General features: G+C 38.8%; 1 protein-coding gene across 1 annotated transcript in view; it reads right to left on the minus strand.

Annotated features, from left to right (window-relative positions):
• The window catches only part of MAP3K5 (mitogen-activated protein kinase kinase kinase 5), a 199,587-nt gene that overhangs the window by 45,420 nt on the left and 140,632 nt on the right, over positions 1 to 13,535 (minus strand). Inside the window, exon 15 of the mRNA XM_041739454.1 lies at positions 3,017 to 3,150. Coding sequence (XP_041595388.1) covers positions 3,017 to 3,150 — 134 coding nt within the window. The remainder of the gene's footprint in view (positions 1 to 3,016; positions 3,151 to 13,535) is intronic.

A 13,535-nucleotide genomic window follows, 5' to 3' on the forward strand; every position in this document is an offset into this window, starting at 1 on the left:
TAAATAATCTGAAGCAAGTGATTAATCCGGTTTATGACGAGCTGGAGGGCTTCTACCTCCTAACCCTCTACTGAAAATCAATTATGAATGTTTAAATGTAAGATCCTAGAAAAGGAAATATGTCACACTCCTACCCCCTCCTTTATGTAAACAAAGAATAGCTTAAAAGTTATAACAGTCTGGATTCATCTTAGGTAAGAATAAGAATTTTTCCCCAATATGAAATTGATTAGTAACACTCAGAAATTCTAAGTGAAAGAATAAGTGCCAAGCACTGAATAAGCATGAAATTCCAATTTGTTCAAGTCAATAAGCAACACTTATCTCTGTGAATTATAAGAAAATCTTCTTCTCAATGAGCTGACAATGGAAAGAAAAAATGGTACAAATAATCAGTTACTTATATATATTTAGTTTTGAAAAATTATTAATCCATATGTGTTTCCAGAGTACCTTCTCTGAGTCAAATTCCCACTACATCCATCCATACCAGTGGTCTCCAGCCTTGGCTGGACATTTCATCTCCTGAAAGGATTTTTTAAAAACTAATTTGTGCCTATTACCCATCCCAGAATTTGGGGAGGTAAGGCATGAGCATCAGTATTTTTTAAAATTCCTCTGTTGGCTCTAATACACAGCGGGGTAGAGAATAACTGATCTAAATAAATAGTCCAGGTGTGTATAGAACGTTAGAGGAGGAAGCCAACCTGAGATTAACTAGTTGAGACAGATCGTGAATCCAACGCCACTTCTCTCCCACATCTACTCTGATTCTCTTTAAACAAAGTGTTTTTAAAGTATGAAGGAAACACAGAAGCCACTGTTTTTGTTGCTATGATGCTTCATTCCAGATGGCCATGGGTAGTATATGCTGGATCATGCATTATTCACACGCATCCTATTACCTTAGCAATTGTCCTTCCTAACTGCTATCTTTTCACACATAACATGAAAACCTCTCCAGGGCAGATAGAAGAAAATAACTTCGTGTATTGTATCAGAAAATAACACGACAGACTTCACTTCTTCTTTATAGGTAACAAGGAGACGCCTGGCGCCAGCTGTTCAAGAGAAACACCTGTCATGCAAGTGTTTTCAAACAACCCACATTCTGCCAGATACACTGCTACAGAACAGTACCTTTGTTAGTGTTGGTGTGCTTTGTGTACACACAATGGCAGTTGAATAAACTTAAGTTACAAAGGTGATTTTAAAAGTGGTCAGCTTCCAACTACCTACTTAAATTCATCTGCTGCCAGGAGAGGAAGGGATGTTTTTAAGGTGGGTTTGCTGCTGTAATTTGATACTAATTAAGCCCTTAAATTTTCTATTGTTTCAAAATCTATTCCACGAATATGTTACTTAAGAACCTATAAGAACATTTAAGAAAGTTTTTTAATATTACAAAGTGGCAGAGGGAGAGGGAGAGAATCTCAGATACCCCGTGCAGAGCCCTACGTGGGGCTCAATCTCACGACCCTAAGATCATGACCTGAGATGAAATCAAGAGCTGGATGCTTAACCAACTGAGTCACTTGGGTGCCCCAGTTTTGGAAGTTTCTATAGACATAGTCTCAAGCTCATCAAGAGAACCGTGTCCTGCCCACAAAAGTCTTCTTCATTTCATTTGTTAGTGTTTTTGATCTCCAGCATTCTAGATTCTTAGGATTTCCATCTCTACTTACACTCCTTTTGTTTATGTATACTTTCTACTTTACCTATGAGAGCCTTTAGTGTATTAAAGTTGTTCTAAATTCCTAGTCTGATAATTCCAACAACTCTGCCACATCTGAATCTGGATCTGACGCTTGCTCTGTCTCTACAAACTGGGTTTTTGCCTTTTGGTACACTGCAATTTTTGGTGAAAGTTAGGCATGATGTATTAGGTAGAAGGAACTCCGGGAGGGGAAGAATTCCACAGTCTTATGCTTAGGTCTCAGTCTCTTTGAGGGCCTGTGCCACTGGGCTGGGAACTTCACAGATGCTTTGAGTCTCCCTTCTCCCCCACCCCCTGCTGCCCTCAGCTGGGATAGGATGGCAACAGTGAACAGGAGTTGGGTATTTCCTTTCCCACACGCGGGCTGGTTAGGCTCTGATAATACCCTCTTAGGTTAGGCCCTGGTAAAAATAGTCTCTCTGAGGTCAGGCCTTGTTAGGAAGAGCAGAGCTGTGGTGTATTTCAAAATAGTTACCCTCCCCCTTTCCCCTGCCGAAAGCACAAGGGGATTTTTCTCCAATATCACTGTGAGGGTCTGGTAGGGCTACTGGAGGCCAAATTCACAAAAGTGTGCACGCCCGCCATGACTCTCTCTCCAAACTTGGGGGCAGTGGCTTGGCCTGCAACCTCACTTCTTCAACGGATCCAAGAAGAGCTGTTGATGTCTTAGTTTGGTCAGCTTCCCATTTGTTAAGATGGAGGGATGACTTCCAAGCTCCTTAGGTACAAAACTGGACACTGGAAACTGTGGTTCAAATACCACTTCTGATTCAGCTTACTTCCCATCTATCCATCTACTAAGTCAACCATCCTTTGACATAACTGAGCTCTACACACCCAGGCCATTGTCTTTTCTACTCTTTAGAAGTCCTGTCCTTGTCACCTCTGAGAGGTCAGCCTTCTCCACCAGAGGGTTGTGCCTGAATCAATGATTGATGCAGCAGCTAAACCTTAGAGGGGCTGATTAAGACACTGGTCTTTTCAGACAGAGTTTCATTAATTAGAATATCACCAAAACATTGTCTAGAATGCCATACACAACCCCAAATACCTGGAAAACAGCTTTTATTTTTTTTTAAATTTTTTTAAGTTATTTATGATAGTCACACAGAGAGAGAGAGAGAGAGAGAGAGAGGCAGAGACACAGGCAGAGGGAGAAGCAGGCTCCATGCACCGGGAGCCCGACGTGGGATTCGATCCCGGGTCTCCAGGATCGCGCCCTGGGCCAAAGGCAGGCGCCAAACCGCTGCGCCACCCAGGGATCCCGAAAACAGCTTTTATTAGCCACAATTACTGTACCTGCTATCTCTCTCTGGGATTTCCTTTATAGCGATTCTGACTTGGTTGCTCAGGTCTCGGCCTGCGTAGACGATCCCATAAGTGCCTTTCCCTAGAACGACTCTGTCACCATTCTCATCATATTCATAGTCATACTACAAAGGGAAAAATGGAGGAACAGATGATTGAAACATTAGTTGCATTCTACATTTTAAACATCAACTTTTTCCAAGAGCATTTTCCCTAATTTTATCAAACCCCTTTAACAAGCAAAACAAAGTGATGAAGCTCTGAGCAGCAGCTTCAAGAGCCAAAAACTGGACACTCTCAACATAAAGCAAATAATCTGTTCATGTTTTCACAATTGTTACAAACATAGTAGGGACTATGTATTTAAATCCAGAAAAGTGCTTCTTCCAAAGCCCACTTGGAATTTTTTGTCCACTAAATCCTATTTTTCACAGATCCTGGAAATGAGTATGCTTAGCAATAATGTCTACCAGTATCTATTACATCTAATTGATCTTTCGTTTCTAAGCTTTTGATACTGTCCAAGTACTTCATACACTGCCAAGAGAATAAACACTGACAGAAAGGCTTTGGTAAGAAGAAAATTTTTGAGGCCTTCTGCACTGAAAATGATAAAATAAGAATTATTCTTCCTTTACTCTCAATTATCAAAAAAACATTGGTCATTTTCATTGAAAATGAAAAATAGTATTGTTAATTCATTCTACTGTTTTTTGTTTCTATATCATTTATTTCTGCTCTTGTCTTTATTATTTCCCTTCTGCTGGCTTTAGTCTTTATTTGCTGCTCCTTTCAGTGTAAGGTTAGGGTGTATATTTGAGATTTTTCTTGCTTTTTGAGGAGACCTGTACTGCAATATACTTCCTTCTTAGAACAAAACTGGAGGCAGCACAATTCCAGATTTTAAGCTATCTAAACAAAGCTATAATCATCAAGACAGTATGGTACTGGCACAGAAACAGACACACAGATCAATGGAACAGACTAGAGAAACCAGGAATGGACCATAAACTACATAGTCAACTAATCTTCAACAGAGCAGGGAAGACTATCCAATGGGAGAAAGACAATCTCTTCAACTAATGGTATGGGGAAAACTGGACAGCCACAAGCAGAAGAATGAAATTGGACCATTTTCTTACATCATACACAAAAAATCAAAATGAATGAAAGACCTAGATGTGAAATAGGAAACCATCAAAATCCTAGAGGAGAACATAGGCAGAAATCTCTTTGACCTCAGTGGGAGCAACCTCTTACTAGACATGTCACCAGAGGCAAGGAAAACAAAAACAAAAATGAACTATTGGGACTTCCTCAAGATTAAAGACTTCTGCACCACAAAGGAAACAATCAATAAAACTGTAAGGCAGCTTATGGAATGGGAGAAGGTATTTGCAAATATCTGATATAGGGTTTGTACCCAAAATCTATAAAGAACTTATCAAACTCAATGTCCCAAAAAACAAATAATTCATTTAGGAAATGGGCAGAAGACATGAATAGACATTTTTCCAAAGAAGACATCCAGATGGCTAAAAGACACATGAAAAGATGCTCGACTTCACTCATCATCAGGGAAATGCAAATCAAAACTACAATGAGGGGATGCCTGGGTGGCTCAGTGGGTGAACGTCTGCCATCAGCTTGGGACGTGATCCCAGGGTCGTGGGATCGAGTCTTGCATCAGGTTCCCCGTGGGAGCCTGCTTCTCCCTCTTCCTGTGTCTCTGTCTCTCTCATGAATAAATAAATAAAAACCTTTAAAAAAAACTACAATGAGATATCACCTTTCATCTGTCAGAACGGCTAAAATTAACAACGCAAGAAACAATAGGTACTGGTGAGGATGTGGAGAAAGGGGAACCCTCTTGCCCTGTTGGTGGGAATGCAAACTGGTGTGACCACTCTGGAGAACAGTAAGGAGGTACCTCAACAGTTAAAAATAAAGCTACTCTACAATCGAGCAATTTACCCAAAGGATACAAAAATATAGATTCGAAGGTATACATGTACCATGATGTTTATAGCAGCATTAATAACAGCAGCTAACTATGGACATAATCCAAATGTCCATTGACTGATGAACACATAAAGTGGTGGTGTGTATTTATTGGTATTGGTGTGTGTGTGTGTGTGTGTGTGTATGATCTCACTCATATGTGGAATTTAAGAAAGAAAACGATGAACATATGGGAAAGGGGAGGTAAGTAAAGAAGAGGGAAGCAAACCATAAGAGACAAACTGAAGGTTGATGGAAGGATGTGGGTGGGAGATAGGCTAGATGGGTGATAGGCATTAAAGAGGGCACTTGTGATGAGCACTGGGTGTTGTATGTGTAATGAACCACTGAATTCTACTCCTGAAACTAATATTGTTCTGTATATTAACTAATATTTAAATTAAAAAATGAAAAATAGGAGAAACATTTTATCTTTGATGTAAAAGGAAAAATCTACAGCCCTAAAACCCAAGCCTGATCAAGCATCCAATATGGAAAGCCAATGAAAATAAAAAGGTTTAAAGAATATTTGGTAGAGATTTTCTGAGACGTGGAGGAGTCATCCAAAAAGGCCTATTTTTTGGTCTCAGACTAAAACTACCAAATTTGTTCATCAGATATTTGTGTGTGTGTGTGCGTGTGTGTGTGCGTGTGTCTTATCTGGTTTTGGTATCAGGGTAATGCTTGCCTCATAGAATGAATTGGAAGCTTTCTTTCCTTCTCTCTCTTTCTCTCTCTCTCGGGAATAGTTTGAGAATAGGTATTACCTTCTCCTTCTCTTTAAATGTTTGGCAGAATTCACCTGTGAAAATATCTGGTCCTGGACTTTAGTTTTTTGAGAGTTTTTGATTACTAATTCAATGTCATTGCTAGCAATTAGCCTGTTTAAAATGTCTATTTCTTCCTGATTCAGTTTTGAAAGGTTTTATGTTTCTAGAAACTTATTCATTTCTCTAAGGCTGTCCAATTTGTTGGCATATAATTTTTCATAACATTCTCTTATAATCAATCCTTTGTATTTCTGTGGTGTCAGTTATTTCTCCTTCATTTCTGATTTTATTTATTGGACTCGTGTTTTTTTTTTTTTTAATGAGTCTGGCTAAAGGCTTATCAATTTTGTTGATCTTTTCAAAGAACCAGCTCCTGGTTTCATGATGTATTCTATTGGTTTTTTTTTTTTTAAGTCTCTATTTCATTTATTTCTGCTCTATTTATTATTTCCTCTTTATACTGGCTTTGGGCTTTATTTGTTCTTTTTTTTTTTTCCTAATTCCTTGAAGAGTAAGTTTAGGTTGTTTATTTGAGATATTCTCGCTTCTTGAGGTAGGTCTGGATTACTATATCTTCCTTCTCAGAATAATTTTTGCTGCATCCCCAAAGATTTTGGACTATTGTATTTTCATTTTTATTTGTCTCCATGCATTTTAAAAATTTCCTCTTTGACTGACCCATTCATTGTTCAGTGGTGTATTATTTAGCCTCCATGTATTTGTGTTCTTTCCAGATTTTTTTCATGTAATTTATTTCTAGCTTCATACCATTGTGGTCAGAAAAGATGCATGATAAGATTTTAATCTTTATTTTGAGGCTTGTTTTGTGGCCTAATGTGATCTATTCTGGAGAACATTCTATATGCACTCCAATAAATGTATTCTGTTCTTTTTGGATGGAATGGTCTAAGTATGTGTTAGGTCCATTTGGTCCAATGTCTCATGCAAAGCCACTGTTTCCTTGTTGATTTTCTGTCTAGATGCTCTATCCATTGATGTAAGTGGGGTGTTAAATTTCCCTACTATTATTGTATTACTCTCAATTTCTTCCTTTATGTCTGTTAATAATTGCTTTATGTATTTAGGTGCTCCAGTGTTGGGTACATGACTATTTGCAACTTTATATCCTCTGGTTGGATTGTTCTCTTTATCATTATGTAGTGTCCTCTTTTGTCTCAGTCATCTTTGTTTTCGTCTATTTTGCTCGAGATAAATATTGCTATCCCAGCTTTCTTTTTTGCTTCAATTTGCAAGGTAAATGTTCTTCTGTCCTCTCATTTTCAACCTTCAGGTGTCTTTAGGTCTGAAGTGAATCTCTGGTAGGTAGCACATAGATGGGTCTTGTTTTTTTTTTTTTTTTTTTACCTTGTCACCCTATGTCTTTTGATTGGAGTAGTTATTTATTTATTTATTTATTTATTTATTTATTTATTTATTTTTAAGATTTATTTATTTATTCATGAGACACAGAAATGGAGAGGAAGAGACATAGGTAGAGGGAGAAGCAGACTCCATGCAGGGAGCCCGATATGGGACTTGATCTCAGAAATCCAGGATCATGCCCTGAGCTGAAGGCAGACACGCTCAACCACTGAGCCACCCAGGAGTCCCATGGAGTGTTTAGTCCATATACATTCAGAGTAGTTATTGAGGTATGGAATTATTACCATTTTATTATTTGTTTTATGGTTGTTTTTGTAGTTCTCTGTTCCTTTCTTCTTTTGCTCTCTTCCCCTGTTTGATGGCTTTCTTTAATGATATGCTTGGATTCATTTCTCTTTATCATTTGGGTACCTATTGCAGGTTTTTGATTTGTCGTTGCCACTAGGTTCATATATACATCTTATGCACACAGCAATCTGTATTATCCAAGAAAACAGAAAGTGGGTTCTGGTACTGGCAATATAGTGGACTTGGTATTTGGAAAGCTTCTTGCTAAAAACACCCATTTTTTGTGATGTTAGAGGAATGCCTGGATGGCTCAGTGGCTGAGAGTCTGCCTTTGGCTCAGGTCGTGATCCCAGGTCTCAAGATCAAATCCTGCATCGGGCTCCCTACAGGGAGCCTGCTTCTCCCTCTGCCTATGTCTCTCCTCTCTCTCTCTCTGTCTCATGAATAAATAAATAAAATCTTTAAAAAACATACATATACCTTTTTTTAAAAGAGGGACTGAGAAAGAGAGAGAGAGAGAACATGAATGGCAGGGGAGGGGCACAGGGAGAGGGAGAGAGAATCTTAAGCAGGCTCCACTCTGAGTGAGGAGCCTGATGCAGAGCTCGATCTCACGACGCTAATATCATGACCTGAGCTGAAATCAAGAGTCGGAAACTCGACTGAGCCACCCAGGAATCCCAAAATAGACACACTTTTAAATGCCTAGCAGGGCTTACAAAAAAGTAAAGAAAACTGCCAGGAGCTAGAAATAAAGAAGAAGAGGACCATTTGAGGGGTATTCATAACTGAAGTCCCCAAGGGGTGGGGATGAGGACTGGGCCTTCAAACTTGTTAATCTTGGGCAGAAGTTGTCAAGTGCTTTCTCTAAAGCTCCAGATATTGAATAATTTCAGATTTGTAGGCCAATATGATCTCTGTGGCAACTACTCAACTCTGCCATTATAGCACAAGAATAGCTTAGTCAATAAATAAACATATGGGCATGGTTTTGTTCAAATAAAACTTCATTTACTAACAGTAGTAGAAGGCTGTATTTGGTTTTTGGGCTATGGTTTGTTAACCCCTTATCTGGTACTTTGGTCTTAATGCCCATGAAGGGATAGGAAATGGGGCCTTGTGTCTATAGTAGGTGAAGAGCTGGGCCCTTGAAGGACTGTAACTTGATGAAAAGGTAGATTAGAAGAAAGCCCATTGTACTGCAAAACAAAAATAGAGCTCATCTGTCTTAAACTGAGCTCTGGGTGGACAAAAATAATACTTTCTGAATACTCTGAATACTTTCAATAATTTCAGTACTACTCTCATGCTGGTTTAGTTCAAATTTACTTTTATCATGATACCCATAATTGGTCTTGAGTCTGGGACATCCTTGGGGTGCTAGCAGAAACAAAGCAAAAACATTTTAAAGGGAGACTCCCTTAATCTGGGCTATGCAGGATTCTTACTCATAATACGTCATTGAAATTGAGCTCACAACACATAATTTTAAAACATATAAGGAAACAATTCACCACCAGTGAGTTAGCAGATTTGACAAATATCAATCTCAAACTTCATAAAATAGAAGAATAAAAACTTTAAAATAAGTACACTTAACATAAAGCTATAAAATAAGAAATCAAAGAGCAGGAGAAAAGGACAAGACATTCTAAGAAAGGCCAAGCAGATCTGAGACAGAACTGAACATTAACTATCTGAGAACTGAGCCCTAAGTAGGAAAATAAAACTAAACTCACAGGCAGACATGGTATAGGGAAATTACAAAATGAAAAGCAAACAGAAGATCAAAAAGGAAACAGGCATAAAAAGGACAAACTACCTAGAAAGGTAGTAATCAGATCACTCTGCAAACTCTCCAGGGTACACACACACTTGACTTGAGGGACCATTGCCAAGGAGGATGAGGAAAATATGGTTTTGTCATTACCAGCTTCAGTTTGTTTCCAATGGATTTCCAAACATTGATAGAAGGCAATTAGTTGTACTCCCCTGGGGAAAACTATGCCCGATACCAAGCCAGGACTGGGTGAGACTGACCTCCCTATCATGCATGGACCCTTCCCTGGCTAAGGACAGACGCCAAGCTCTAGAAGGGACGCATCTTACTTTCACGTTGGCAACACCGTACCCAGTGTACACAAAAGAACACTCCTGTTCTAGATGTCTAATGCAAGGCTGAAGACTGTCCTAGTTCAGAGCAGAACATCAGGCACATTTTCAGGGTGAAAAAATAAGAAGCAGGTATCATTTAGCAAATTCCTCAGACTGGAAGATAAAATTGGGCTCCAGCAAAGAGATAGTAAAAATGGTTAAACAAAATTCTACCAGAAAGAGCCTAAGACTCCAGAGCCAAATCCGATGGCCCAGACTTCCATCATGCTGTGCCACACATGCTGGAAATCTACTAGCCAGGACCCAGGACAGCAGGAGGCAGGGCAGGGACTGTCACCAAAGGAGCTCATCTTTGCTAGAAACCTACACACTTAACCTGCTACTACCACCACCTTACATTATTATAATGTTTTATAATTTAAAAGAAAAAAAATCAACTGTCCATAACCTATCTCATTTGACAGTCACAATAAGCCTGTGTCATAGTAGGGAAGGTCTATGATTAGCTTCAATTTGCAAATGATCAGAACTATATTTTGCAGTCAAACAAACTAGAGCTGTGGTTTATACCCAGCTCATGATTCCTGATTTATGTTCCTACCACTACCAATGTTGTAGGAATATTCTTACTTCTGTTTCCAAAAAGGAATATTTTCCAAAAAGGAATATTGTCATCAATATTCACTGAACATTCATTCTCTTATTCAAACAGATATCTGGTAGACATCTGGTGGCCATCTTCGACTCCATTCTTTCCTTTCTCTAACTCCCCATAACAAATTGATTGCCAAAGGCTATCAGGTGTATCTGCTCTTGCCTCGAATCAGGTCTTACATGCTTTTTTTTTTCTGTACTAATTCTACAGATTCTTAATTGGCTTTCCTGTTCCCTCCTCTCTTGTGCCCTGTTCCCTTATCCACTCTTAGGACAGCAGTGAATTTTCCAAAGTCCAAACTTCCAAAGTGAGTTGTCCATATTTGTACCACTGTCTCTGCTTTATTAAAAGGTTTCTCTTTACTTTCAGAATCAAAGCCAAACTCCTTAGCATGGCATAAATGCCCTGAAGCTTCTTTTATTGCTTCTGTGTCCAACCTTCTCTTTCATCAATCTCCTCCCACATCTCTCAGTGAGATTTCCAAGATCCTTCATGCTGTTTCATATGCTGTGTTTCCTACCTAGGTAAACCAAGCCCTAGCTTTCCTGAAAATCCACCTGACCCCCAAGAGCTGGGTTACTTTCTGGTCTGATGTGCTTCCAAGGCTTTCTGCCCTCTTCTCTTGCTCAGCCTGCATCCTAGTCTGAACTCTGAGCTTTGTGAGAGCTAGGATTTATCTTTAATTGCTCTACCCCTAGTCTTGGCAGTATCTAGTTTGCAGATGCTCAGTAATTATTTGCTTAACTGATTAATCAGGATATAGAAAATTTGATGAGAACCATTTTTAAAAAAAAAATAAACCAGGTGCCAAAACAAAACACTGAAAGTCAGCATTAGTTTATTTTTGGTTGAAAGGAGTTTTGCCACAGGGATATATATATAGTGTGGGGAATAATATATAAACCTTCATAAGGCTGCTCCAGTTTTAGATTCCCTCTGGAATCTTTTTTTTTCCCCCTCTGGAATCTAAAAAAGACTATTCTTTTTTAAAGATTTTATTTATTTATTCATGACAGACACAGAGCAAGAGAGATGCAGAGACACAGGCAGAGGAGTGTAGGGAGCCTGACGTGGGACTCTATCCCAGGTCTCCAGGATCATACCCCGGGCTGAAGATGGTGCCAAACCGCTGGGCCATTGGGGCTGCCCAAGACTATTCTTTTTTAAAAGATTATTTATTGGGTATGGTAGTTGATTCCTGTTGAACAAAGTGGTCACAGTAAAAATAAAAAGGACTTTTACTAAGACCAAAGTGATTGAAAACCATTCCACAGAGTAGTTGCTGCTTAGTTTTTAAATTTTTTTCCTTCTATTCCTACCATATAGAGATATAAATTGGAAAGGCAGGTTTGAAGAGACTGGCCTGGTCTATAAAGACAGAGAATTATCTATGGGATAGCCAAAAAAAGTAGAACAGAGCTGGGCTACAGGCCAACATACGATAAGGTGTGTTAAATTAGAAATATGGAAAACATTAGGGATGGAGGAAAGAGTGTTTTAAAAAATAAAAGGTAAGATTATACTGCTTATATATTCTGCATTCTATTTCTATGGCAATAGGTTAGTGAATTAGGTTGTTGCTAAGGGAAACAACCGCATTTTGAAGCAATGTTGGGAATACTTCTAGAATCATCCCTCTATTGTTGCTTGCCCAGAGTAATCTAAGTCTGGGACTGGAAAAGGAACCAGCGTAGGAGGACAATATTGACAAGGCCAACCAACCAAGTGGTGATTCACTTAGTTCCCGCACTGTCAAGGGACCTACCGTAAAAAAACCACCTTCGAAAGGCCATGTACTTCCCTCTGGTGCTTAATTACATTAGATGAGTGGTCACCTCAAAACCCACATGGTAGCTTTGTTAATTTTCAGTCTGTATTGGCTTCTGTATGTAAATGTCAAATCTACCAGCCAGGATTAATTAGTTAGTTAGTTAATTAATTAATTAATGTCAAAAACATTAATAACTATTAATAACATTAATAAAATGCTAAAAATGCTGTAGGTTCAAATATGTAGCTTGATCTCTTCTCCCTCAGGCCTTTACTCACATTATCACCTTCTCAATGAGCCTTCCCTTGCTTATTATTCTAAACTTGCATGCTCTGTTACACTGTAACTTTCTGAACCCTTCCCTGCTTAATTTTTCTCCTTAACACTGGTCATTATCAAACATGCTATGTATTTTACTTATTTATGTTGCTTACTCTCACTAAAATAAGCTCAGTGAGGGCAGGGATTTTTCTCATTTTTTTTCTCTGTTGTGTCCCTAGCATCTAAAATAATGACAACCATGTAGTAGGAACCATGTAGTGGGTGTGAATAAATATTCACTGAGTGAACTGAATTTATACCTGTCGGTGTGGTATAAAGATGACTTTAAGGTGAAAATATCTGAATCAACAGCAGCTGCATTAAAAACCTTATCCAAACCTCTTTTGCTGGCTTAAGCAAAGCCTCCTGAAAATACAGCTGCCAAAATCCCCTCTCTGAGAGGGATGAGAAATTACATAAACAAAACTTTGCTGAAAGGTTCTGTGCCTTCCACTTTTTTCTCCTTAATTTCCCACCACATTCTTTTCCTTTAAGTCCTACTAAGGACCTTTTTTAGTAGGATAAACAAACTTCACCTAGCTGATCAGAAACTACTTTGTGTGCTCACATTTACATAAATAATCTGTAATTATTAATTACATATAATCTGTTAATCTGTCTTCTGTCAGTTAATTTGCAGGCCCCCAATCACACAACCTAAATTGATAAGAGGAAAAAGTATTTTTCCCCCTCTCAACAGAATGAACGAGTAACAAATGGGTACTCCTCTCATACAACGCTGTAAGTGATATATTTTCTCAGTGCAGTAAATGCGGGTGTTGAGCTTCAGATATGTAAAAAAAAAAAAAAAAAAGAAATAGGAAGAAAAACAAGCCAGTGTTCTGATGGTCCCATTGACGTTTGCGAAGCAAATCATCAGGAAAGGAAATGGTAAGGTACTTCATCATTCTTTTTTTTTTTTTTTTTTTGTATTTCATCATTCTGCAGAATGTTTAAGTCTAAAGAAAATGTTCGGGATCCCTGGGTGGCGCGGCGGTTTAGCGCCTGCCTTTGGCCCAGGGTGTGATCCTGGAGACCCGGGATCGAGTCCCACGTCAGGCTCCTGGTGCATGGAGCCTGCTTCTCCCTCTGCCTGTGTCTCTGCCCCCCACCTCTGTGTGTGTGTGACTATCAAAAAAAAAAAAAGTAAAGAAAATGTTCCTTTCATCTTGCTTGTCTCCACTTCACCCCACAAGGGGTCAACTT

The sequence above is a fragment of the Vulpes lagopus genome, chromosome 2, assembly GCF_018345385.1.
Source record: "Vulpes lagopus strain Blue_001 chromosome 2, ASM1834538v1, whole genome shotgun sequence".
Lineage (NCBI taxonomy): Eukaryota > Metazoa > Chordata > Mammalia > Carnivora > Canidae > Vulpes > Vulpes lagopus.